Genomic DNA, 26,904 nt, shown 5'->3' with positions numbered 1-26,904 from the left:
CAGCCTACCTCGCCACTTTCAATGGCTCCTTGGGCTGCGATGCATGGAAGCTCACCTGGAAGAATTGGGCGCCGCCGCGCGTCCGCTTCTTCCACTGGCTCGCCCGCCTGGACCGATGCTGGACTGCCGACTGCCTCGCCCGCCGCGGCCTGCAGCACCCTGCACGCTGCCTCCTTTGTGATCAGGCCCCCGAGACCATGCACCACCTCACCCTCGCCTGCCCCTTCACCAGACAGATTTGGCATGAGGTTCTGCACTGGCTCAGGCTCCCCTGCGCCCCGCCCGACAGAGAGCTCTCTCTCAACGACTGGTGGCGCACGGCGCGACATGCCACCCCAACACTCATGCGCAAGGGCCTCGCCTCCGCGACCCTCCTCGTCCCATGGATGATATGGAAGCACCGCAACGACTGCGTCTTCAACAGAGGCCAGCCCTCGACGACCGACCTGCTCACGAAGATCAAAGACGAGGCCACCCTCTGGGCCAGAGCCGGCGCCCTCGGGCTTCGTGCCATCTTGCCCCAAACCTGGGACGTGCACTAACATGCCCTCAGCCTTGTAATTCCCTCCTAGGAGGATTGTAACCGAAACCCTCTTTCCAAAGCAATGAAATGCAAGCTCTTCTTGCGTTTTCTCGAAAAAAAATATTCTTCTGTTCGTTCAAGGATACAAAAATGAATTGAAAGAACAGTAAATGTTCAACAAGATAATAAAGAAACCCAACTGTTTATTGTCTGGTATATGAATTACAGGCCCAATAAGTAGGAGTAATTATGTGTAAGAATGTGGAAAGAAATGGAGTAATTTTTCTATGCCTTCTGTAAGAAGAAAAGAGAAGCTGAGAGTGGAGAATGAACAGGTGGCTGTTTGCGTAGAGCTTGTGCTGGATTTTTTTTTAGGGAAAAAGGAAGGTTGAGTGCTCATTCCCTATGAATACTCCCTCCATTTCTAAATATAAGACCTTTTAGAGATTTTAATACAAACTATATACAGATGTATATAGACGCATTTTAGAGTGTAGATTCACTCATTTTGCTCCGTATGTAGTCTGTATTGGAATCTCTAAAAAGGCTTATGTTTAGGAGCAGAGGGAGTAGAACTGAACCTGACGTTGTTCCCTTTGAAATAGCACTGAACCTGAAGTTGCAGCAAGAAGCTGAGTCAGCGAGGGATAGTGCTTCAACAAAGGTGGCTGGAAATGCAACAAAAGGTAACTCTGGAGAACTGGGTCAGTTATGTCTAGTGATGTGCTCATGTAGAACCTTTTTACAGCACCCATTTTAATTGAATTTTTTCTTTACGTGTAGCACCTTTTTTCACCTCATCTGGTAGTGAAATTTTTTGTTGGTTAATACAGTTCCAGCTCATAGTTTAAATCACAAAATACTACAGATTCAAGAATAAATTCAGAGAAACCTTGCTAATTGGCATATGGTAGTGGTTTGTTCATATGATCTGGCATCAACTAATCACTGATTACTGAGGTAGGCATCTCTGATGGCATGCATCTCTGCAGCAGCATCACTTGTTGACATCCTTTGTCTTGCAATTGCTTTGAGCATAGGATGCCAAGCTGGATTATGGCAGCCAGACATTCCCTGGCTCTGGTTATATGTTCTGCATCAGCGCTATTGTTTGCTTCATCATGCTGCCAGATGTTGGAGTCTGCTATCTCCATGGCATTCCCAGATAGATGTGCTGCATCTGCGAAGTATTGCAGGGTTAAACCCATCTCTGAACATATCATCTGTCGGGCACCTTCCTGTAAACATCTCGATCAAGGTGATCCCGAGGCTGTACACATCACCATAAGGTGCCGTGGCAGCAGCGTACCCCTCCACCACATGGCCTGCTGTGATGTGTTGGTTGTTCGTGTGGTTATTTTCGCTCTCTACTCCTTTCCTTGGTATAATTCATCTGAGGTACAACATGATCTGCTTTTCCAAATGCGGAGTTGGTACGGTGTCCAGAAAGCCTTTCTTCAGAGTAAAATAGTAGCAGCACCAACATTTTCCTGTTAGTGACCTCAGACTGAATTTGACCACTCCTGCACCTTTGTTGACCAGATTAAGTGCTGCTAAATTGACCTGGTCCCATGCATCCATGATGCTGAAATCCATGGAGGTCCCAGTGATCCATCCATCAAGGTAAGCCGCAGTGAATAAAATAATCAGGTAGGAACCAAGGATAAATTTTTCTATGCCCTTCTGTAAGAAGAAAAGAACAGGTGTCTCTTTTTCTAGAGTGTGTTGGATTTATTTTTTTAAGAAAAAGGGACTCCTTTGAATCAGCCCTGAGCCTGAAGCTGCAGCAAGAATCTGAGCCAACGAGGGACAATGATGCTTCAACAAAGCGGGCTGGAAATGCAATGAAAGTAACTTTGAAGAGCCGAGTCATGTAGCAAAAGTTGTGGAAGTTGGGCACATTGCCTCCAGGGCCAATTACCTTCTACAGTTTGACAAATCCATTGGAAAGCACTTGGCATGGCTATATGATCCAGCTGTTGACATTGCTGAAATTGAGAATGCACATACCGTCATTACAAGCCCTGGCTGGACCTTGCCATTTCCGTGTACAAGGTCTGCTGGTCCAAGTATGAAGATGTTGACAGCCGCACATTCGACATTGCTACACAAGCAAACAATGACATATGTATCATTCTTTTTTGGTACTTTTGGACCACGAGTTTTTCACCAGGAGGGAGTTAGGTACAGTAGTGGTATCTTTAACATAGTTCAGCATCATATTTTTTTTTCATTCTTATGCTTAGCAATCTAGCTCTTACTCATTTATCAACTACACGCACAGTGATTTCTAAGTCACAACTTAGTAAATATTCTTTTGCTGACTCAAGAAGGGTGTTATATGGAATATGAACTGACAGGACAATAAATGTTCAACAAGGTAGTAAAGAAACTCAAATGTTTTTGCTCTGCCATACGAATTACAAGCCCAATAAGCATGGAGTTATTATGCATAAGAATGTGGAGGAAAATGGAGCATTCTCAATGTCAGAACTCATAACCATGTAGCCTAGAAACAAAATGCACCCATAAAAAACAAATATTAAATCATGAGCAGTCTCTCACAGTTAGAGGCTGATTGATTCAGGTAAGGGTTGACTGAATAAACTGATGGAGAACATATGTGTCTTATTTACACCCAAGGCCACACGAAATGTTGTCACAAATGTTAATGCATATAGAGTGAACAATACAGTACCAGCTGATATTTTACATCACAATATACTGCAGATTCAAGAATAAATTCAGAGGACCCAATCGGCATGTGGTAGTGGTTTGTTTATATGATTTGACAGCAATTCATCTCTGATTACTGATGTAGGCATCTCTGATAGCATGCATCTCTGCAGCAGCATCACTTGTTGACATCCTTTCTCTTGGCAATTGCTTTGAGCATAGGATGCCAAGCTGGATGATGGCAGCCAAACATTCCTTGGCTCTGGTTATATGTTCTGCGTCAGCGCTATTGTTTGCTTCATCATGCAGCCGGATGTTGGAGTCTGCTATCACCATGACATTCCCAGGAAGACCTGCTGCCTCTGCAAAGCATTGCAGGGTTAGCCCATCTCTGAACATGTCGTCTGTCGGACACCTTCCAGTAAACATCTCGATCAAGGTGATCCCAAGGCTGTACACATCACCATAAGTAGATACCGGAAGCCCTTCTCCATATTCTACAATGGATTGAAACAATTCGGGGTATAAACAGGTATGCACAGAAGTTATTTCATAAACATATACTGTATCTAATTAAGCCTTAAAAAGCATATATCTAATTAAATGTGATCATTTCAAGCATAGGGGGAGCATATTCAGTTACCTGGAGCAACATATCCAATGGATCCTCTTATTCCCATGGAGCTAAGGGAACTTGCAGAAGCTTCGCTTGCAGCTTCTTTTAGAATTCTAGCAATGCCAAAATCCCCAACACGAGCCCTCATGTCCTCTGTGAGAAGAATGTTGCTTGGCTTGAGATCGCAATGGATGATGGAAGGTTGGCAACCATTGTGAAGATAGTCTATAGCATCCACGAGGTCAACGGCGATATTTAACCTCTGTGACAAGCTGAGTGTTCCCATTCTGTTTTGGCTTTCAATATCTGGGTGGATCCAGCGGTCTAAGCTGAAATTGGGCATGAGCTCGAAGACTAGCGCTCTGAAGTCTTGGCCTTGGTGGTTGATGCTTGAACAACATGTGATTATCTTTACAAGGCAACGGTGCCTAACTCTTCTTAGTGCCTCACATTCATCCAGGAAGCTCTTGTAGGATCCAGATTGCTGCAGATTAAACACCTTCACAGCTGCAGCAAAATTTTCTATAGTGCCTTTGTATACAGTACCGTATCTTCCCTTCCCGAGCAGATTGGCTTCTGAAAACCCGTCCGTTGCTTTGAGTATGTCGTTGTATGAAACCATTGGAAGGTCAATCATGATCTTCTGAGGTGACAGTTGTTCTTTCCTCAATCCTGACTTAAATTTTCTGTACAGAAATCCAGCTAAAGCAAGAGCTACAAATAAGACGAGGGTACCAACTGCTGTAGGGACAGCTATTCTCATGGACTTCGGCAAGCCTTTCTTGGAGCTTGGGCATTTTGGCAGTTGAAGCTGTGGTATTCCACCACATAACTCATTGTTTCCAAAAATTGATAGTCCAGTTAAATTCCTGAAAATCCCTTCTTTTGGTACCTCACCTTGTAAACTGTTGAACGATATGTCGAGGTGGAGCAGCGATGTTGAATAACCCAGGAGTTCAGGGATTGACCCTGACAGATCATTATGTGCAAGATACAGTTCCTGCAAGCTGGTAATATTGCTCAGTTCCCCTGGGATGCTGCCGTTCAGTTTGTTGTTTGTCAAATTCAGTACAGTAAGCCCTTTGATGTTCTTCAAAGTGGGAGGGATGTTTCCTTGGAATGAATTGCCATCCATCAAGAGGGTTTCCAGGACTACGCAGCCACCAATGGTTGCAGGTATTTTACCAGACAACTGGTTCCCTGATAGAATAAGCTGTTCGAGATTTACCAAATTGCCAATTTCTGAAGGTAGAGGTCCCTCCAGCAAGTTGTAAGACAAGGCCAAATAAATTGAGATGGATGATAGTTGCGTAATTTCCTTTGGAATTGAGCTAGAAAGATGGTTCGTCGATATATCTAATGATGAAAGTTTGGTCAAATTTCCAATGCTTGATGGAATCGGTCCCTCCAAGCTGTTGAAGCTTGCACCAAGCCTATAAAGACCAGTGAGGTTTCCGATGGAAGAGGGGATGAATCCTGATAAGTTGTTGGAACTCAGATGTAGCTTCTTCAATCGTATAAGCTTCCCTATGGTCTCAGGAATGGCCCCAGTGAGCAAGTTGCCAGCAAGAATAAGCACCTCAAGACCTATCAAATTTCCAATATCCGATGGAATAGTACCAGATATATTGTTGTTAAAAATATCTAGCTCTCGGATGTTTGTGGACAAGTTAGACAATGAGGTTGGTAATTGCCCCGAGAACCTGTTTTGTTCTATATTTAACAGCTGCAACCTGCTACAGTTTGTCAAAGAAGTAAAGAAGCGCCATTCTTGTTCATTGTTTGCCTCAAACTTGTTTCCAACCAGATTAAACCATCTAAGATACTGCAAATTTCCCAAGTCTGAAGGGACAACCCCACTGAATCCGTTATTTGCAACATCAAAAAGCTCGAGTCTGGAGATATTAGTCAGTGATGGAGGCACAACTCCAGTGAATCGGTTATTCCCAAATCCAAACTGTTGTAAGCTAGGAAGGCTTCTTCCCAGATCAGCTGGTAGACGGCCGTGCAGGTAGTTGTCCGTCACAAAAAACATGTACAGAGATGACTGATTGTACAGCGAAAGAGGAAGCAAACCTGAGAAGTTATTCATGGCCAGCTGAAGGAACTTGAGATGTGCATTGTTCCCGATGCCCTCGGGGATTGATCCCTCGAGATGGTTCGCTGCCAGGGACAAGATGGTCACCTGTGAGAGGTTCCCAAGTGATGAGGGGATGGTCCCAGTGAGGCTGTTGTTGTATAGGTGTACAACACGCAGCGATTGCATCATGTTGCCGATCTCAGAAGGTATGCTTCCTTGCAACCCCTTGTTGTCAGCAATTATCATCACCCTGAGGTTGGTGCAGCGGCTAATGTTGCTTGGGATCGCACCAGTGAGCATGTTCCCTCGCAGTCCAAGGTACTTGAGGCGGCGGAGGGAGCCGATGCTGGGAGGAATCTTGCCGTGCAAGGGATTCAGGCTCAAGTTGAGCCTCCGGAGGAAAGTGAGGTTGCCGATGGAGGGGGAGATGGTGCCGGCGAGCCCCTGGGAGTTGAGGTCCAGAGCGACCACCCTCGACCCGTGCCGCCGGCTGCACGTGACGCCCTCCCAGGTGCAGTAGCTGATGCTCCGGTTCCAGGAGGCCAGCGCCCCGGAATGGTCTGAAATCCTTTCCTTGAAAGCTTGGAGAGCTCTCTCATCGCTGTCGTGTGCGCGCGTCGCCCCCATGGTGGAGAGCAGGAGAAGCACAAGCCATCTGATTCCGACGAGGCACCGTGGCAGCGCCGTACCCCTCCACCGCATGGTCTGCTGCCCTGTGTTGAGTCTTTGCAGACGGTTCTTTTCGCTCTCTCCTCCTTTGCTTGGCACAGATCATCGGAGCTGCATATCTGCCCTTCCAAATACGGAGTCCGCACGCGCACGGTGTCCGCAAGATCTTTTATCCAGATTAAAATAATAGCAACACCGACATCTTCCTGTTGGTGACCCCAGACCTTTGATGAAACCGTGGTGTGCTGGACTGGTTGGCCCTGATTAATTTGCTGCCGAGCTGCACCTGGCCCCAGACTCGCATGCATCCATGATGCTGAAATCCAAGAGGTCCCAGCGATTCATCAAGGCGCGGCGCAATGTATAAACAATCAAAACTGCCTGATGGGAACCAAGGGTAAGTTTTTATATGCCTTATGTAAGAAGAAAACGGAAGTTCAGGATGAAGAAGGAAGGAACAGGATGGCTGTTTTGTAGGCTGTGTGTTTGAATTTTTTTTTTTTAGGAAGAAGGGAAGTTCAGTGCTCATTCATCCCCTTTGAATCAGCAGTGAGCCTGAAGCTGAGCCAAGGAGGGATAGCGCTTCAAGAGAGGGGGCTGGGAGTGCAGCGAAATAACTTTGAAGATTAGCGGCGCGGAATACTCCATGTGCTCCGACAGCACCAATAATGAGGCCACCTTCAGCAAATGATTTCGCCAACTACTTGAAGATCATCTATCCACATTTGGTGAGTTCTGTGAGTGTCAGCTCCATTACTGAATTATTGACTGTTATTATCTGCACCCCCTAAGTTTCAGGCTTCTACAGAAATAGCGACGCTGTTTAGGAAGGAAGAAGGCAGTTGGCTCGCAGCACGCCGCTTCACTGGAAAATCTAGTTGTGCAAGAGAACACCAGATTTCCAGGTAATCTGATGTCAATTCTGTGACCGTCCGGTTCCGGGAGGGCCAGCAGATTGAAATTGCAGCGCCAACCTTTTCCTGTTTGTGACAGCAGACCGAATTCTGACTTGCTGACCCTGATTAATTGGAGCTGCACCTGGTCCCATGCTCCCACAACCCACATGCATCCATGATGTTGAAACCCCAAGGAGGTCCGGTCCCGGCGATCCATCAAGGCGCGGTGGCACGTAATGAATGGACAGCCATAACTGCCTGATGGGAGCCAAGGATAAGCCTTTTCTACGCCTTGTGCAGCGAAAGTCAAGTTCAGAATGGAGGAGAGAGAGAGAGCAGGTTGTACAGCGAAAGAGGAAGCAGATCTGAGAGGTTGTTCATGGCCAGGAAGGAACTCGAGATGTGCATTGTTCCCGATGCCCTCGGGGATTGATCCGTCGAGGTGGTTAGCTGCCAGGGACAAGGTGGTCATCCAGGAGAGGTTCCCGAGTGACGACGGGATGGTCCTCCTGGTGAGGCTGTTGTTGTAGAGCTGTATAACACGCAGCGACGGCATGTCGCCGATCTCAGAAGGTGTCCTTCCTTGCAACCCGTTGTCAGAAATTTTCACCCTCCTGAGGCTGGTGCGGCGGCTAATGTTGCTTGGGATTGTATCGGTGATCATGTTCCCTTTCAGGGCAAGGTACCTGAGGCGGCGGAGGAAGCCAATGCTGGGAGGTATCTCACCGTACAAGGAATTTTCCAAGGGAAAGTGATGCTCAGTGCTCATCCCCTTTGAATCAGCCAGAGTGTGAGCCTGAAGGCGCGGCAAGAATCTGAGCCAAGGAGGGATGATGATGCTTCACCAATTAAAGTGGGCTGCAAATGCAACAGAAGTACTCCCTCGTCCCATAATGTAAGACTTATATTATGGGACGGAGGGAGTAGCTCTGAGTGCTGTCATATATCACCTTTTTCCCTTTTCTTGATTATGCATGAAACTCATTTTTCTTGAGTTTTTTCTTCTAGTGTAGCACCTTTTTTTGCCACTCATCTGGCAGTGTACTGGCCACTTTTTAAATTTATTATTATTATTAATAACTGTAAGGATTTTTCCTTGGACCAGTTTTAATTGCATTTCTGAAAATGCTACATGGGCAGTACGTTTGTAAGTAATGGTTGGGTGTTGTTATTTACCATGTTCCTCTCGGAGTAAAGAAAAATAGTAGTACGAACTAGCAAAATAAACGAGTACTGAAAAGAAGAAGTAGATTCTCAGGTATTCCCGCAAAAAAAAAAATCATTTCTTGGATACATTTTTTCTCAACTCGGCTGGCCACTAACATTCTTTTATTAGTTTATTTTTAGTTTTCATTTTTTAGTTTAGACTTTACATGTGCATCTACTGCACAACGTGCAAAACATTAGAGTATGAGCCTTAGAGTGGTAAAAACGGAAAAAAGATTAGGATAGTGAAAATACTAATAAAAGAAAAAGAAAAATGTTAGGAAATGGTAAAAATTTAGTTTATCTTTAGTTTAGACTTTACATGTTCACCTGTTGCACAACCTGCAAAATTTAAAAGAAAATACAAAAAGAGGGAAAAAAGTCTATTTAACCCGCGTAAGACGTTGCTAGCCGAGCGATGTGGGGCTAAACGTTCCACGCGTTGCGTCTGTTTATTCCCAGACTGGGCCCGGGTGTTCGTCCGCTGGCCCACGGCCTTAGCCGACGCGCTCGTGAGCCGCCACAGCCGGTGGGCTCGGTATCCAGGCCTGGTCGTACCATGGCGGTGTCACGGTGCAGAGTTTCAGTCATCAATTATGAATGAACACACCAGTTGCCTAATTATTCTAAAAAAACAGTTGCCAAATTCACTCGTCTAGGCTAATGACAGGACCTAAGTAATGAGACCACGAGCAAGGCAGCCGACTTTGGGCTGACGGGGGACGCTCCTAACCAAGCCGGCTCATCCTTGATCAGGGTTTTTCTGCCTCTCGCTAGCGCCTTCGCCGGCCGGCCTCGTCTTCGATGGTCTTAGGCCATGAGGGCGTGGTGGATTCTGACCATTGCCGGTGGGAGGTCTTGGTTTTTAGATGTGTTTTCAAGATTTGTTAGGGCTTGTGTCCTGTTCAGGAAGGCGAGACAGTGGTGGCTCCCTAAAGATGGAACAAGATTCTCTCTGCCTAGCCACCGTTCTGGCGGTGCATCTAGCATCGTCATCATCAGTGGGCGTGTGGAGGTGTGTCTCCGGCAAATCTATTCTTGCTGGATTTATTTGTTCATCGTTCGTCTACATTCGTGTGTTTCAGGTTGAATTCTTCCGATCTACGCTACAATTCATCAACGGCGGTTGCCGTTCTGGTGCGCTAGTCATATGTGGTCTTAGCATGACGACTTCCCGACTGTCTACTACAACAAGTTTTGCCCCAGCTCCGGTGAAGGAGGGCCGATGACGGTGGCGCGCCACCTTCAGCAAGTTTCAGTGCTTGTAGTCGTCGCTAGGTGGTTTATGAATCCGGGTTTAATTTTTATTATTTTTGGTGTTCGTTGTACTCCCATAACTGAAGATGAATAGATCGAATGTTTTTCCGCAAAAGAAAATACATGTTCCAAGTAATATTACAGAAATTCACCACCACTCTTTGCAAAATAATTAGGTTTTTAGGTTCGCGCCGCAACCCAGATAGATTATGTTATTTCAAAACATTATTTCAACGTGTAAGATTGATTACGATAATCAATCGCCATGGAATACTTTTTGACTAGGTATCAGCAATCTAATAGTTTGGACACCACTAGGTATCGGCAATCTAATAGTTTGAACATGGGTTGCTCTCAAAGGCGAGGTAGACCAGCGACCTTTACAAGGGATTTTCTTCCTTCCCCGCGAAGAAAGAAAGAAAGGGCGTCCACATGCAGCCGCCCAGAGCGTCCTCTTTCGCCGTCGTCCTCCGGCGACTCCCCTTCTGTGGTAGGGGGAGGGGGGGGAGAGGGGGGAGGGGCGTCGGATCCACGCTTGTGGATAGTTTTAGTCCAAAGTAGTTTAGTTTTGGATTGTTCATTATCTTGGCTTCGGCAGCGGTGATGACGACCCTGAATAGTCTCTTCAGATCCTACTCTGACGAGGCAACCGGTCCTATGGTTGAGGATGGATTAGGAATCCAGTCTGTTCAAGCAAAGATGGTGCGGCGACGACGGCTGCTCGGGGTAGACCTGTGTCCTCGGGCTCCGTCATTGCGACGACATTTGCTCCAGCGTTGGCGCGGGACTTGGGATGTATTTCAGGAGTGGATGCAGATTATGGTCCGCATCGACGGCATATGGAAGATAATGGATCGTTTGTTGAGTTTATGGTACGTGGATGGTAGGTATGGTTTCCTCCTCCGATGTCTGGAATTCGATGGCGTATCCAGGTGTTGCCCCGGTCTGGCCAGAGGTTAGGGACGACTCGCACTTCAGCCAGATGGGTTGCATAGTGCCAGGCCGCCAAGTTATTTCCCTTTTCCCTTTTTTCTATTTTCTATTTATTTTGCCTCTGTTTTGATTTAGTAAAAATGGTAAACCATTTTTGTTGATTCCACAATTTATTGTGGGCATCAACTGAATTATTTTAGAGGCCCTCAAATAATTGCGAAATATTTGGAGCCATAAAATTATTTATAAATATTATTTGCTCCAACTCAAATAGAATATTCATTAATTCAAAGGCCATAAATGCCATGAAAAAATGTGCATCATCTCTGGTTAAGGTTTTCACATTTTTCCCTAAATCATGAACATTTTTTAAGGGCATTTTGGATTCATTCAAAAATGTTCTAAGTTGAACCTATTTGAAATCCATTTGGTGCTAGGGTTTGATCATCCCCATTTCAAGTTTCATCAAATTTAAACATGAAGGCAGGCAGTAGAGGATCGTTCCTGCCCGTCCAGGGTGGCCCAGAGGTCAATTTTTTTTGCTTCCTTGATGACATTTTAGCTGCAGAAAAATCTCCAGATCTAGTAAAACAACTGCAAATTAGCTGCAGTTTTGATTATGAAAGATTAAACGGTCTATAGCACATCTGAAATTATCGTCTGAACAACGGAACACAGCAAGATTAACCATCACATTTTGCCTTTTATTATCTCTTTTGCAGACCCTCACGAACCCAGCCACACCGGCTCACAACACCCACCATCATCGGTATTACATACGATATTCATTTCACTGTTACACATTTTTATTCATGGCTACACCCACGCAGGACAGATTCAGTTCATGCTGCACCCTCCTTGGCCCGCTCGATCGACACCAACCATGGCTGCACCCTCCTTGCACATCTATATGTTCGGCTTAATCTTGAGCCGGGACGCGTCATACCGCAAACAGCATTGGTAAAAACATTGGTTGGTTCCAGTGTGTGTTCATATGATCCAGGTATACATAAGTACTTCCTCCGTTCGGAATTAATTGTCATAAAAATGAATGTATCTACGACTAAAATACATCTAGGTACATTCATTTCTTCGACGAGTAATTCCGAACAGAGGGAGTACATAGCAGTATGGCAGTGCATGGTCAGTTGCTGCCAACTGGGAATGAATAGAAAAGAGAAGATCAACTGCTTGCCAACTACTTGCGGATCAACTATGTCTATCCACATTTGGTGAGTTATGTGAGTGACAGCTCCATTACTGAATTATTAACTGTACAGAAATAGCGATGCACCTGTTTAATAGCAGCACCAACCTTTTCCTGTGTGTGATATCCATGCATGGTGTTGAAACCCAAGGATAAGCTTGTCTATGCCTTCTGCCCGCGGGGAGAAAAGGCAAGTTGAGAATGGAGAAGGGAAGAGCAGGTGGCTGTTTTTCTAGATTGTCTGTTGGTTTTTTATGCAAGGGTCAGCAAGTTCAGTGATTATTCCCTGATGAACATGCAGCAAGAAGGTGAGGCTGAGCCGAGGTTGGACAATACTTCGAAAATGAGCGCTGGAAATGCAACAAAAGTGCACAACAAAGGTACTCCCTCCGTTCGGAACTACTCGTCCAAGAAATATATGTATCTAGATGTATTTTAGTTGTAGATACATCCATTTTTGTGACAAGTAATTAACGACTTTTCTTTACTTGATTGTGTACGGAACTCTTTTTTTTATTGGATAAATATCTGTGGGATTTTTCCGTGGACGCTTTTAATTGTATTCCAGAAAATGCCGCATGGGTGTTTTCATTATATAATATTTAATAGTAATGGATGAACTAACAAGAAAATACGAGTATATTGCGAAAACAACTTAGTGTTCGCAGGTTGACAAAAAATAAACATCACAGGGAAGAAAAATGAAAAACTGTTTTTTTTAGGTGTAAATGCAAATCTGATGCAACTGCGATACAGGAAAGGAAAAAGAAATTCAAAATCACAGGAAAGAAAAGCCGTACAGGACAAGTATTATCTCACTCAGATGGGCCGCGCCGCGTGTCCTCTTCAGCCCAACCACATGGCCCAGCACCCCACGAGTCCTAAGCTGCGAGCCTGCGACCGAGAGGAGGCGATGCGCTGCGCTGCTGCGCGCTCCTTTACATTAGTCCCACCTCGCTAGTTCGCGGGGAGCGGCACCGGTTTATAAGGCGAGGCGCTGCAGCTCGTAGCACGACCTTACTTGAACAGGATCTGTTCTATAGGCTCGTACCGCTGCATCCTTTACCAATAAGGAGGCAAGCACTTCAGTCTGGTTGATGACCTCTGCCCTCTGGGCCAGAGCGTGATTAACGTCCAGGATTCCTCTGATGGAGGCAATCCGACGGCTGTAGAGGATCGTTCCTGCCTGGCTCACACCTGTGCAGGGTGGCCCAGAGGAGGTTGTCTGACAGACTCCCAAATCTTTTTTTTTTGGCCTTCCTGTTTGAATTTTTTAACAGCAGAAAAATCTCCTGATCTGAAATTACCATATCTGAAATTATGCCACAACAGTGGCAGGAAAGCCAAACAAAATGGATCATCAAAGCTTCTATCAGACTGTCTTTTATTTTCACAGCAAAGATTAACCAACTAACTGTCTTTTATTTTCTCTTTTGCACAGACACAATACGACGGACGAACCCGGCAAACACCGGGTCACAACACCCACCATCATCGTTCATCGGTATTACATACGATATTCATTTCACTGTTACACATTTTTATTCATGGCTACACCCACACAAAGACAGATTCAGTTCATGCCGCACCCTTTCTTCGCTTGATCGACACCAAGCGAGGCGAGTGAGCGACTGGTCCGATCCTCCTTGCCCATCTACATGTTCGGCTTCATCTTGAGCCGCGACGCCAGCTTCTGCCCGAGGGATGCGTCGCACTGCAAACAGAATTGGTAAAAGCATGGTTGGTTTCAGTGTGCTTGAATAATCCCAGATACACGTAGCAGTAGAGCAGTGTGCATGGTCAACTGAAAATAAAGAACAGAAGTGTACCTGTGACCAGTATGAGACCCAGATGCCCTGGATTTCATGGGTAACGCGAGCATCCGTGAGGGCATCAACCCACCGCTGGAGGAAACGGTCTTGCCTGTGTTTTCATATAAGATACAGTTCGGTTAGCAACGCTGCTTGATTTCTTCTATGTGCCTAAAAGACTTGAAACAAATCAAACTGAGTTTGGGATGAACCTGGCAGGGTCGAAGGACCGGTATCTCTCGCCAGCCTGCTTGAAATTGTTCTCCTTCTTGATAATGCACTGCAGTTCCAAAAGTACAAATGTAGCAAACCATTTGTCAAACAAATGGTGGTGGGGGCATTAATCCCTAGAGTATTTTAGTCACAGTTCGAACGGGCTCAAGTTGCATACCTTCTCCCGGCAGCCAGATAGAACACGAGGAGGGATAGGGTACTGTTCAGCATGACGGGTAGGATCAAACCTTGAAGGGAAGTAGTTCACCTGAAAAAAAAAGCCAAATATATGTAATTGCAGTGGACTTGAAACATAACTACATATTATTTCTGTCAATCGGGGGAAATACGGCATCATGCAAGCGGAAGGGGGATGAAAAGTTTTAAAGAACAATGTACCTCCTCATCCCTGTGCATGAAATTCATTAAGCCATCATGATGGTTGTTGTGGTGAGCACATTTCGGGGAATTCACGGGGAGCATCAAGTAGTTTGGGCCAAGACGGTGCCTTTGGGTATCAGCGTAGGAGAAAATCCTTGTCTGGAGCAGCTTATCATCAGAGTAGTGGATTCCAGGGACAGTGACTGCTGGGCAGAAAGCAAGCTGTTCATTTTCTGCGAAGAAATTATCAATGTTCTTGTTCAGGACCATCCGTCCAACTGGTTGCAGTGGGATGATGTCCTCTGGCCAGGTCTTGGTGACATCAAGAGGGTCAAAGTCAAATTTATCCTCATGATCAGCATCAATGGTCTGAATGAAAAGCTTCCATTCTGGGTAATTCCCAGCTGCAATAGCATCAGTCAAGTCCTTTGTGGCATGGGTGTGGCAGGTGCCTCCAACAGTAACGGCTTCATCATCTAAGAGGCATTTCACACCACATGTAGGCTTCCAATGGAACTTAACGAGGTGCGCCTTTCCATCCCTGCTGATTAAGGTGTAGGTGTTGACACCAAAACCGTCCATGTGCCTGTAGTTGAGTGGAATGCCAACATCATCAAAGAGGAAGGTGAACATGTGCAGACTCTCCGGGTGGTGCGAAAAGAAGTCAACTATTCTCCAGTTCTCCTGCATATTGGTCTTTGGACTTGGCTTGAAAGCATGGACCATGTCAGGGAACTTCATCCCATCTCGGATGAAGAACACAGGCATGTTGTTCCCAACAAGGTCAAAGTTACCCTGAAAATGCATGCCGGCGGATTTCAGTTAAACTTACAGGTTGACTGAAAAGGTCTGCAGCAATAATTATCTAAGTGCAGATGATAAACAGTTTATAACATAAGGGAAAATAAGGTAGGACAGAGGACTCAATCCTTATAAACAAGCTAAAGAGTCTTTCACTGTTTAAACGCCTTGGATAAAAAAGGCATTATGGCGAATGACATGCTAACGGAAGATAAACTGCTCAAATGTGATTGTACACAGCATAAACTAGCTGTAATAATAATCTCATCTGAAAAGGACAACATCGAATACAACATTAAGAATGAGCATTAGTACCTCTCTGGTGTAGAACTTCACTGCAAAACCACGCGGATCCCTCAAGGTCTCAGGGCTTCCACGCTCATGCACAACAGTAGAGAACCGGACAATAACTGGGGTCTGAACCCCGGGAGCCCGGAGAAAGTCAGCGCAAGTGAGCTGAGAAACATCATGAGTCACCTCAAAGAACCCCTTGGCACTGGCTCCCCGCGCATGAACAACACGTTCAGGGATACGTTCCCGGTCAAACTGCGCAAGCTTTTCAATCAGATGGTAATCCTCAAGGAGGATAGGTCCTGCGAAATGAAGAATTCATCATCATGCCGAGTAACAAATTAATCACGGGGAGAAGATAATAAAAGCAGAGGCTTCTGGGCATAGCTACAGCCTACAGATACAATAGAGGAAAAATCACACTAGGAAACTTCAGATAGCTTTCGCAATCACTTTTACGAAAATTGGCATTTTGTTACAACAAACAGCCATGTTTGGAGTTTGGAATTCCAATCGCTTTCAAAGTTGGGGAGCTATGCTGAACAATGAAACTTTGACTTTTGAACCGGGTTTGAGCTTGGGCTATGCCGAACATATTGATGAATCGTTGTAAGATTATGTTTTTTCTCGTGGGGTGTAGAACTTGGTCCCTGCATACATCAGGTTAGCGCTAAGAGCTAATCATCTGCGGAAGAGTAACGGACCACCAGACGGCCCAGACAGATCACTATCTATCTAGGAGCCTCCAATCGTGTCGCATGATCGGATGGATAATCGCTGTGACTGGACCGTGACATGCCATGCCGTGTGAAAAAGGTATTGCTTGTTAGCTTCCCCGTTGATTGAGCAACCACTATGAGCATGACAGTGACTGACGAAAATATCAAGCTTCCTATATGTTTGCAACAAAAGTTTTGTCAGGCTGGACCACGGAGCACGGCGTGTTGTTGTGAATGAAGCTACAAGGAGTGCCCACAGAATTCAATCAACCGCTTACAGGAACCAAACCTAGGCCGGTAGGTGAATGTATCGAATACTAGTAGATGTAAACGGCATGTGAATTGACAGCAAGGCCAGGGGACCTCCCGCAGATCCAGAGAGAATCGAGCCGAAGAGCCCCTGAATTTCAGTTTCGCCGACGGAGAAGCAATCTGTAAAGCTAAGCTAAGCGTAGGGTGTAGCTACAGGCGCAAGACGGACGGGAGCAGCAAGAAGCCAAGAATAGCAGATCAGGTAGGTGGGATGGGGGCGGGTGACGGACCTCGCTGGCCGACGGTGAGGGCGTTGTTGTTGTTCCAGACGGGCGCGCCGGAGTTGGTGGTCCAGTAGCCGGCGTTGGCCCCGCTCGTCGGCCGGTGCTGCAGACAAGACAAGAAAGAAAACCAAGAAAACCGAGCGCGTCAGATCAGCGGATCGCGGGGCGACAGCGACAGCCGAACCGGCGATCCGGGCTGGATGCATGGCCGGCGGGACCGGATCGGCGGGGGGAGGGCGGTGTTACCTTGTAGGGATCCATGGCCGGGGCCGGCGACCGTGTCCGGATGGGGGAGGGGGGTGGGCGATGAGGTCGAGAGGGGGTGGAGGAGTTGGGGAGGAAGAAGGAAGAAGGAGAGCTGGTGGGCGAAGGAAGCGGCGGGTCGGGTCGGCCTTTTCTAGTTGGTGGGCCGCCCACTTTTTTTCCGGCGGGCCGGCGGGTGGGGCCCTCGCGCAGTGGGTGAAAGGGGCGTGGGCTGCGCGGATGTGGTCGTACTCCTCCGCTACTGGGCGCATTTTGCTTGCATCATCGCGCCGGATGGGGATGGAGATAGGGGCGTTGGTTAGAGATGGATGGATGGATGGATAGCAGATATATAGAACAAAAAGTCCATGATGATTTGTTTTCTTTTCTTTCGTCGTTACGGCATGTCCAATGATCAGATCGAGATCAGGCGCGGCGCCATCGGTGGCCTGCGGGGAGGCATCGATCTTGTTCACACCACATGGGCCGTTCTGGGCCTTGGCCATCTTCATCGGCCTAGCAACAAGCACCGTCAAGGGGAGTCCTGAAACCACTAATCAAGGGGCATTTGCCTCAAAATAATAATAATATCAACGGACAAGGTGTGTCCTTTGTAAATGTCATTTTGTTTGAAAACCTGTCAATACCATTTTTTTATCGTGTGTGTCGGCGGTCATTGATTATAGGATTCATGAATTGGTGGCGTGTGATAAATGTTCACGAAGATTTCATGTAATGTTAATAAATTCGGTAAATGCTCTCAGATTTCAAAAAGTGTTAGAATAAATAAAAATCACGAGTTCAAACAGGTGGATGATGCGGATGAGATCAAGGTCAGGCGTCGTTGGTGGCGTGCGAGGAGGCATCAATCTTGTTCATGGTGCATGCATGGGCCGTTCGTTGGTCTCGCAAGCACACCGATGAAGGGCAGTGTCCGTTTTTTCTAAAACAAAATCATGCGTATATTAGCACATTCTTTTTATTAATCTAATGCACAAGTAATAAACATGCCATTAACGCATGCAACTCAAACCGACAGCTAAACAAGTGAGCATGTACATAACATAGAACCGAGACATTTATGAGCACAACATATACAGTTAGCACATGAACAAGTAAATAGGGGATGAATAAATCATACCCTTCAGTAGGGCAGGCTAGGGCTGATGTGGTGGCGGCGGCTTGGCTTCCTCTGCAGCCTTCTTCTTGCCGGCGACGTCTTCGTCCATGGTGTCGGTGTCGGGAAAAGTAGTCGAAGCAGATGGAGGAGATGAAGACGAACATGGAGCAGTCACGTTGGGACGGTCCCTAAAACTCTTATCAAACTTGCTTCAGACATGAAACTTTGGGTATCCAGGAAAGCCCTTGTTATTCCCAATAAGATTGCCCGATAATAGACAAATTAACCGTTAGGTTTATTCCGCATTTGTTCAAGCCTAAATCGTAATTATTTTAAAGCGCCTATTCACCCCCCCCCTCTAGGCGACATCCTCGATCTTTCAGAAGGTGAAGCGCGTGTGTACCACTCCTCTTGTCAACCTTCAAATGGCAAGTGGTAGAGCAACCCTTATAAAAGGGGTCTCAACTCTCAACTTCTGAGGGTTTTTTAGGGAATCCGTAACTTGTGAGGTGGTACTAAACTTTTCGTCACTTATCATGCACCTACATGGGGTTTTAGAGATTAACAAAAATTATTGTTTACATGGGCCCATGGCCAATCTATAATTCAACACAACATGTGTCATGAAGCGTGCATCCATATTACAAATTGTTTTTGCCGTTGATTCCTCGCATCGAGATTTTTAAAACTATTCAAGCAAAAAAAAGAGCTCCCGAAGTAAACAAATTTATGCTCCCGTGGGGTGAAGCAGACATCCACTTTCAAGCACAATTGTGCTCCCCCAAAACCAAGAGATACTAATGAATGGAAGAAAAATGAGGAAAAATTGGTTTGTGAACGCGCATGGCTCCTGCGCACTTCCTTGAAATGTCGCCCTATGTCTGGAGAGCTCCTGCCTGACGCTCGTTAGCGTCAGGCAGAGTAGCTTTCGCTAATGGTAGATACAGATGGGCCAGCCCATTTAAAGGTCAGTAGCTCGAGCGCGTAAAAAAACCCGCCAAAAATACCCCGCTCTAGCGAGAATCGAACACGCAACTTCCCGCTCGGGAATTTTATAACCAAACCAGTCGAGCTGAAACGTTGTACTGGTTTGTAAACAGCGCAAGTGCTTAAAGTACACGACAACATTTGTTAATTTACGAACAATTCAAGAAAATCGAGAACAAAAAGTTGAAAATTCTGAACAAAATTTGACAAACGCGAAACCCTTTTTCAAACCATGAACATTCAAATTCGAACAAACTTTTCAAACGTGAATAATTGTTAAAAAGTTGAACAAAAATTTCTACATTCCAAAAAGATGATCAATTTTTTTAATATACATTGAACATTTTTGTATTATATGCTGAACAATTATAAATACATACTGAACATTTTTGTGATATACACAGAACAAAATTTAAAAAATACATTGAACATTTCTGTAATGTATGTTGAACAAATTTTGAATTGTGAACAAAATTTAAAAAACATAAATTTTTGTGAAATCATGAAGAAAATACGAAATTTAAAACTTTTTTGGAACAAAGGACGAAAAAGGATAAAATAAGAAGAGGAGTAAAAAGGAAAACGAAACATAATATATAATCTGAAGAAGAAAAGAATAAAGAAACAGAAGTACAAAAAACCGGCAAAAGATAAAAAAAAGAAATAAACCGGCTGGGACTGCATTAACTAGCGAAGTGGGCCGGCCCATCGCGCGCATCTACTCCCGCGCTTCAGCGAAGCCACGTGTCCTTGACGCACGCGAGCGTCAAATAGAAACCACCCTATGTCTGGCCAGGTTCCCCACAAGTTACCCGTGGGCGCGCTGCGGGAGACAACAAACGTGCGCTCGCATGATATGGACTGGCCCATGTTTGGGCGAGGTGCCCCTATTTATTTTCATTTTATTTCTTTCTTTCAGTTTTGGGTTTCTTGCTTGTTTTTAACATTAAGAATGTTCACAAATTTGAGAAAATATTTGTGGTTTCAATTTTATTTTTCAATTTCAAAAACGATGTTCGTGAATTGGAAAAATGGTCCTGGATTTCAAATAATGTTCATGAATTCAAAAAATGTTACCGGATTTGAAAAAGTATCCCAAAATTCAATAAAAACAAGAAATTAAATAACGTTTATGGATTTGAAAAATATTCTCAAATTTTTAAAAATCGTCCAACTTAAAAATATTCACCAATTTAGAATAAAATCTGGATTTCACAAAATGTTACTGTATTTGAAAATGAGCACGGATTTAAAAATACATTCTGAATTGCACAAAATCTTCATGGTTTCAATTTTTTCGAATAAAAAATATTCATGAATTTGTAAAATTTTCTTAGTTTTCAAGTTTGTTCCAAATTTCTTAAATATGCATGAATTTGAAAAATTGCTGGCATTTATAATTTTTTTTTCCAAATTTTAAAATAATTTACGAAGTTCGAAAACCGGTTCACGGGAGATTCAAGAACCTTCCTATTTCCCAAAACCAATTGGAAGGTAAACCGGAAAATGGGTCTACCCAAGTAGTAGCGCACCTCTCACCAGGTGCACGCTTGTGTGCTATTCCCCCATGTTACACGGGGAATAGGATCCACCACTGAAGGGTGTCAGCGGTCGATAGAGGACGAAGGATGACATGGGTCATCTACAAATGAAGAAGGGTGTCAGCAAAGACTCACTTGCTGTGAGAGATCGATCGGCCTCGCCTACAAATCAACGAGAGTGAGTTGGCCTAAATAAATGTGATACAACGCTTTTGTGAAATTCCTAACACCTGTTCGGTGAACCTCTATCCCGCTTTTGGAAATGTCCCACACACTTTTTCCTTTTTCTTTTTTTCTTTTTTTCTTTATCAGTTGTTCTTCGTGTTTTTTATTTCCACCTTTTTCATCTGTTTATTTGTTTTTCTTGTTATTCCAAACACATGTTGACTTTTTTAATACACATTGAACATATTCTGTGTACATGCTAAATAGTTTTCAGTACATGTTGAACAATTTTTAAGTACATGATGAACATTTATTCGAATATATGTTGAATGTTTGTCAAATGCACATTGAAGGTTCGTTAAAGAATGGCGAAAATATTCAAACACATGGTGAATATTTTTCAAAATGTAATGAAATTTTTAATGTGTGAAACTGTTTTTACTGTTATGACATTTTTTCTAGTTATAATCTTTTTCAAAGTTACATGAACAATTTTCATTTCTCGAACAATTTGCTGAAATGTAATTAACATATTTTAAACGCGTGAAACATGTTTAGATGTCTGGATTTTTAGATGTTTTTAGTGTTTTTTGCACTTCATGAGCATTTTGAAAAATGTCATAAGTAAATTATTTAACATATGTACATTATCTGGAATGTGCGAACATTTTCTAGAACTTGTTAGAACAAAACTGTATATTGTATGGACATTTCTTAACAATGTAGTCAATATATATTTTAAACACATGCGGATTTTTAAAATGCAATGAACAGTTATTGAATGTCTTGCACATTTTTACAAATTAGACAATTATATTTACATTACATAATTTTTTTAATGCACGGTGACTTTATTTTAAAAAAAGGTAAATCAATATCATGGGGCCCGCTGTCAAAAATGAGACGGTTCGTGTAGCCTATTATGTTTTGATGGAAAAAACTCGACATTTTTTCATAAAAGCCTCTTACTTTTTTTTTACGGAAAACCTCCTTGGTATATTTTCTATCAGAAAAAAGCCGAGGGTAGTTTTCACAGAAAAAACATGCCACATGCCCTGTGTCACGCTGACAGTGGGCCTCTTGCCACAACCCGAGGCAAGTTGTTGCATCAGTTTGATGTATGCCACAAGTTTTAATACTAACTAGTAAGATACCCGTGCTACGCTACGGGGTCACACAAGATTAAATAGATTTAAGTTATAGTCAGGAACCCCTACAGAAAAGAATACATACCGAGACATGATCATGAACCTGTATGTTGCTATGGTAATGAAGAAGTATATATACCGAGACATAGTTAGGAACCTGTATGATCTTATGAATAATAAAAATGTACCGAGACACTGCCTTTACATGATCAAAGTGATGTTAAATTTCTGACAGATACACATCAAGCACAACCCTAGGCGACACAGGGGGGAGGGGGGCGACCACGGCGCCTGCCTCCGGCCCTACCACCCCTCGTCCCCTCCCTCCCGCCGACGCCAGGGGTCTTGTCGGGCGAAGCCCGGGCGGTGACGGCAACGGTGGGGCCTTCTCCATCGCGTGGCGATGGCGAGCTCCCCGGTGGCGGCGACGCGTGGACCGGCGAAGATTCGGCAGGGAGGAGCGGCGGGATCCCGACGACGAGAGCGAGCCAACGGTGACATTGGAGGCACAACCTCCCCGTGACGGAGGCACCCCTGTTGTGGTGGCTGGGAGCTTGGGTCTCGCGTGGCCCAGATGGGCTTGGGCGGGCTGGTGGTTTGGGGCCGCGACTACAGGCAAGTGCGGTGGGCCTGACGACGCCGATTGCTAGGCACTGTGGTGGTGTCGGCGGCTGGCTGGATCCTCACCGTCCAACCCCCCCCCCCCCCCCCCCCCCCAATGATTGGTGGTGGCCCATGTGCACGGTTTTTGATGGAGGTTCTTCGAGCAGATCCGGATGAAAACCTTGATCTCGGCTAGTTGTGCAGATAAATGGCAGAAACTAATATATCTAAATAACATACATACTATAGTTTGAACACACAATTATGAATGGTTCCAGGGAAAACAAGAATGAAGTAGAAGTGTTTAACAGAATGATTTGCTAAATATGCAAGAAAAATGAATCTGCCTACAACACTACAATGAAGAAAAGAAATATTCTGGACATAACTCACCCAGCTAGTTCCACTTAATTAGTTATATACATTAGTCATCTACCAGGATCAGGCCATATAATCATTTGTCAAGAATAGTAATACCCTTCTTGCTCAAATATATATATGCCAACAATATTAGTTATGGGGTTTTCTCTTCATTTATCTGCTCACCTAAAAAGACATTAGACAACCACTATTGTTGGCGTCGGCGATGTCGTATGTTGCTGAAGATGTGGTCGCAGCAGATCATGGTGCAGCAGCTCGACTGGATCAAGGCACACTGGTAGGCGCTATCTTCAAGGAGATTCACGCCCTCGCCGTGGTGCACGAGTTAAACGGCGCTCTCGTCCAAGATACAAGATCTCGTATCTCCTGTTGTGCACTCAAGAGGAGATGAACCAGCAGGTTCTCACCAACGTAGCTCTCTCTATGCCAAGGTTCAGATGTATGTGGAGGAACACCAGATGAGATTGATGCAGAGGACCTACCATACATGGCTTTATATATAGACCTATCCTTAACAAGAAGATCTTATCTCTTGGCCAGCAAGTTTCAAAGCTATCAAAAGCTCAATTCGTTGGCTAAAATATTAGGACATATTTGAGTCAAAGCAAAGCGATTCAAACAACCAAAGCCATAACAAAAAAATGAATAGAGGATCATGTTGAGAGGCGTCCCATCAGAACAATCGCAGAAGATATACCTGTCCAGCTAGCCAAATAAAAACAGAGGATACAATCTCAACGAATAACAACCAAAATTTACAAGTTCCTTTGTAACTTTCTTCAGAAAAAGGAACACTGAAAGCCTGAAGAAAACTAACACTGGAACAAGCCTGAACATTACTGAATTCCAACAACTATTGCATACAAATCGTCTGTGTTATATTCAGAAAAAGGAAAATAAGCTGAGTCTGTAGAGGGTATGTAGTATATTTAAACAAAGCAAAAAAGAACATCCCTTGCAATATATTTTGTACCAAGCAAAGAAACAGAATGTGCATACACACACATAAAAATTGTACAGTACTGGACCTCTTGTAACTTTCTTACATCAACCAGGTTTCTGCCAGAAAAAGATGCCGATCACACACAACAAGGAAATAAATATTTGGGGTCTGACCTGAAATTTGGATGTGGAGCTACCAAACAAAGGAGAGGCGTCGATGACAAAGAGACCTGTTATAGGTGTCATCCAGAAAAAATAGTAGAGGGAGTAAGAAAGAGAATTACCAAAAAATAATTCAAACACACATATACATTTTCTTTATAAAAATATCATAAACACTAAAGTAAGTATCTAAGTTATTTCCCTCAAAGCCATACATGGGAAGCAATTTTACATGACTGACCCTAGTTAGATATATTGTATTTTTACAGCCACCAAACAGTACTTGATTCATACCTTGGACTGCACAATGAGAACTTTTTTGTAGACCATTTCTTTGTAAATTTTGTAATGGAGTTGGAGTGGTCTTCCTTTTGCTTATTCGGGACAGTAAGAAGCTTTATATTACACTTCTAATGGTAGCTCTAGAAAGAGAAACATAGAGCTGCTCATGTGAAAATACCGGTTCAGAGAGGTATACACCAACATTTTCAATACTCAAAATTTCACTCCACAAGAAGATTTTGGATAATTAATTGAAATCAAACATTGTTACAATGGATACTGCTTATGGATACAATATAAGGCTGTTCCATCTGTTACCACAGTCACATATCAAATTGCACAAGTAAGGATTGTATAACAGAGATGAAGCAAGGGGTTCATGAGAAGTAGAGAAGATTCCACTATTCATCCACACCCAAACCATGGTCCTTGAAAAAGTAGATTAGATGGAGAATGACAGTGACTCATGCCTCCTCACACTCCGTTCGAGCTAAAGATTACGTGGCTTCTTGGGGATGTAGTTTGAGCAGCGTGAGTCCCATATTCAACTACTCCCTCTGTAAACTAATATAAGAACATTTAGATCACTCCTTTAAACTAATATAAAAGCATTTAGATCACTACTTTAGTATTCTAAACATTCTTATATTAGTTTACGGAGGGAGTAAATGACATGAGTGGTTTGTAGACAGTATGAGATAGGCGTGTCGATTTGAACTTCTGGGTGACGGAAATTTTTGACTTGGGACTGGGAAGGAGAGGGACTATCAGAGCACAGTACCTTCACGTAAATTTTCACACCAGATTTTGCCATCTCCATCTTCAAGACGGAAGGAGGAGGATGCGGGTCTGGACTGTGGAGCTCGTGGGTGGTGCTCCTGTTGCAAACGGCATAGAGGTCCTGGGGAGCAGCTCAAACTCGAATTAGACGGACGTGGATCGCGTCGATGGGAAGGAGGTGAAGCTTGTGGGCGCTGGCGCTGCTGCATGAGAGCCATTGCTGAATCAGGGGGCGGACGATGCCGGTGACGTACTTGCCGATGTCAGCGCCGATGAGATGCGGTAGGGGGAGATGGCGGGCGGAGGGGCTTCTGCATCAAAGAATGAGACAGAAGAGGTTTCGGCGCCGGCGGCAGTTGGACAGACGGCGCCGGCGGCGTACATGCCGACATCGGCATCGAAGGAGACAGGGTAGGGGAAGAAGAGATAACAGGTAGGAGGGGGAAGGAGGAGGGGGAGGTGACATGAGTGGTGGGGCTGCTGCCGAAGAGGAATTGGGAGCGGCCGGCGCCGGCGGCGTGTGAGCGACAGCGGCAGTTGGCCAGTTTGGTTCCACTGTGTTCTCCCCTTTTCGAGAAGGATCGAATGCCTCTATAGTTTCCTGGTTGGGTGAGTTGGGGATCGATGGAGCAGGACACAGAGCACAAGGGCAGATCCTGTATCCGATGGTCGAAAATTGTAGATGGTAGGCACACCATCACCACCAACTCGTATTTTATAGGAGTAGAGAAATGACTGTTTTCGCAACGTTTAAGCACCAGTAAAATAATTGAATTTAAACGGAAAAACGCAGAGAAACCCACGAATGGAAGAAAACAAAATGAGGAAAACTTGTTGTATACACGTGTCAGGCTCATGTTCCCTCACTTTAAATACCGCCACATGTGACCCTACGCGGGGTTACCCGTCAACTAGTTACCCTAAGAATCCTTCTAACGCACGCAACAGGTTGTTGGGCTTGGAGCCCATGGCAAAGGAAAGGGTCGGTCCTGCTGGAAAGCGTAGAGCGGGTTGTTATGTCTCGGTAACAAGCAAGAAGAGGCCTGATGTCACCTCTGCCGTCCTTGAAAGGAAGGCCCACAAGCCTTTGGGGCATCTGCGCTGTGGCAAATGTTCCCCAGCCGTAGCACAGTCGCCCAGTAGTTGTTGTGTGCTCGGGGTGCCTGGGGTTCGCTCACTTCAACCCCATCTACCAACTCTTTTTATTACATGAAAATATTTTGAAAGTTCACTCTCACCTTATTGTATTTTTGGAAAAAAGAACGAAAACCTTTCATCATGGTTTTCTTTCTTATATTTTTTTCATGTGTCGCTTGTAAATTTTGCATGGTCTTCAAGACAAAAATTTAGTTGTTGCTGTCCGTATAAAGTTCCAACCTTAAAAAAAATATATAAATGCTAGTATTATGGACAGAAAAAGTGTTGCAAAAAAATTGTTGCTTTCTCTGTTTGCCAATAAGTAGGCATGTCATTGACATGTGCGGTCTCCAATGTGCATATCCACGGATTACATATTTATAGACATGTATTAGTACACCATTGTAAGTTGTATTTTGTGAAAGGGTCCTGATAACACTCACACGTGTGGGTGTTAAGGGGTCTAGCCACATGTTTTGTGTGGTATCTAAAGAACCAGTCCACATGTCTACGTGTGGACAAAACAAGTAATGTTTATACTCCGTACTTACGGTCCCGACGCTCCGCGTGACAATCACCACACATCCCCGCAGTTGCC

At 44.6% G+C, this 26,904-nt stretch overlaps 2 protein-coding genes, 1 long non-coding RNA gene and 1 other non-coding gene across 5 annotated transcripts; 2 read left to right on the top strand and 2 right to left on the bottom strand.

The window, feature by feature from the left end:
• Window positions 1-3,122: 3,122 nt before the first annotated feature.
• LOC123161506 (probable LRR receptor-like serine/threonine-protein kinase At3g47570) lies at window positions 3,123-6,889 on the bottom strand. The gene is made up of 2 exons (XM_044579330.1): window positions 3,843-6,889; window positions 3,123-3,696 (listed from the first exon to the last, which is right to left on the bottom strand). Exons 1-2 carry the CDS (start codon window positions 6,595-6,597, stop codon window positions 3,323-3,325), a joined length of 3,129 nt encoding a protein of 1,042 aa, XP_044435265.1. The 5' UTR covers window positions 6,598-6,889; the 3' UTR covers window positions 3,123-3,322.
• LOC123161509 (uncharacterized) lies at window positions 6,682-8,559 on the top strand. Of its 2 annotated transcripts, none has more exons than XR_006480730.1 (4): window positions 6,682-6,961; window positions 7,115-7,292; window positions 7,373-8,033; window positions 8,137-8,559. It is a non-coding gene; the product is annotated as an uncharacterized lncRNA (long non-coding RNA). The 2 variants fall into 2 exon arrangements; XR_006480729.1 differs by having other exon boundaries at window positions 6,716-6,961; window positions 7,070-7,292.
• Window positions 8,560-13,074: 4,515 nt separating this feature from the next.
• LOC123163475 (small nucleolar RNA U3) lies at window positions 13,075-13,298 on the top strand. The gene has a single exon (XR_006481926.1). It is a non-coding gene; the product is annotated as a small nucleolar RNA U3 (small nucleolar RNA).
• A 167-nt stretch (window positions 13,299-13,465) lies between these two features.
• On the bottom strand, window positions 13,466-17,275 carry LOC123161507 (catalase isozyme 1). Its single transcript, XM_044579331.1, has 8 exons — window positions 17,062-17,275; window positions 16,822-16,918; window positions 15,585-15,862; window positions 14,487-15,263; window positions 14,266-14,355; window positions 14,087-14,154; window positions 13,893-13,986; window positions 13,466-13,777 (listed from the first exon to the last, which is right to left on the bottom strand). Exons 1-8 carry the CDS (start codon window positions 17,074-17,076, stop codon window positions 13,718-13,720), a joined length of 1,479 nt encoding a protein of 492 aa, XP_044435266.1. The 5' UTR covers window positions 17,077-17,275; the 3' UTR covers window positions 13,466-13,717.
• Between the last annotated feature and the right edge of the window lie 9,629 nt (window positions 17,276-26,904).

Source organism: Triticum aestivum, chromosome 7B (genome assembly GCF_018294505.1).
Source record: "Triticum aestivum cultivar Chinese Spring chromosome 7B, IWGSC CS RefSeq v2.1, whole genome shotgun sequence".
Lineage (NCBI taxonomy): Eukaryota > Viridiplantae > Streptophyta > Magnoliopsida > Poales > Poaceae > Triticum > Triticum aestivum.
Note: the sequence above shows the minus strand (reverse complement) of the source record. Positions and strands in the feature narration are given on the sequence as shown.

Bases quoted from the DNA above. Each gene is read 5' to 3' on its own strand.
- LOC123161506 (XM_044579330.1), bottom strand. From the start codon at position 6,597: ATGCGGTGGAGGGGTACGGCGCTGCCACGGTGCCTCGTCGGAATCAGA. The intron at 3,697-3,842 runs GTAACTGAATAT...AATCCATTGTAG, and splicing joins CATTGGATATGTTGCTCCAG to AATATGGAGAAGGGCTTCCG.
- LOC123161507 (XM_044579331.1), bottom strand. The intron at 15,863-16,821 runs GTCCGTCACCCG...TTCATTTCGCAG, and splicing joins CCTCACCGTCGGCCAGCGAG to GACCTATCCTCCTTGAGGAT. The intron at 14,155-14,265 runs GTATGCAACTTG...TTGGAACTGCAG, and splicing joins TATCTGGCTGCCGGGAGAAG to TGCATTATCAAGAAGGAGAA.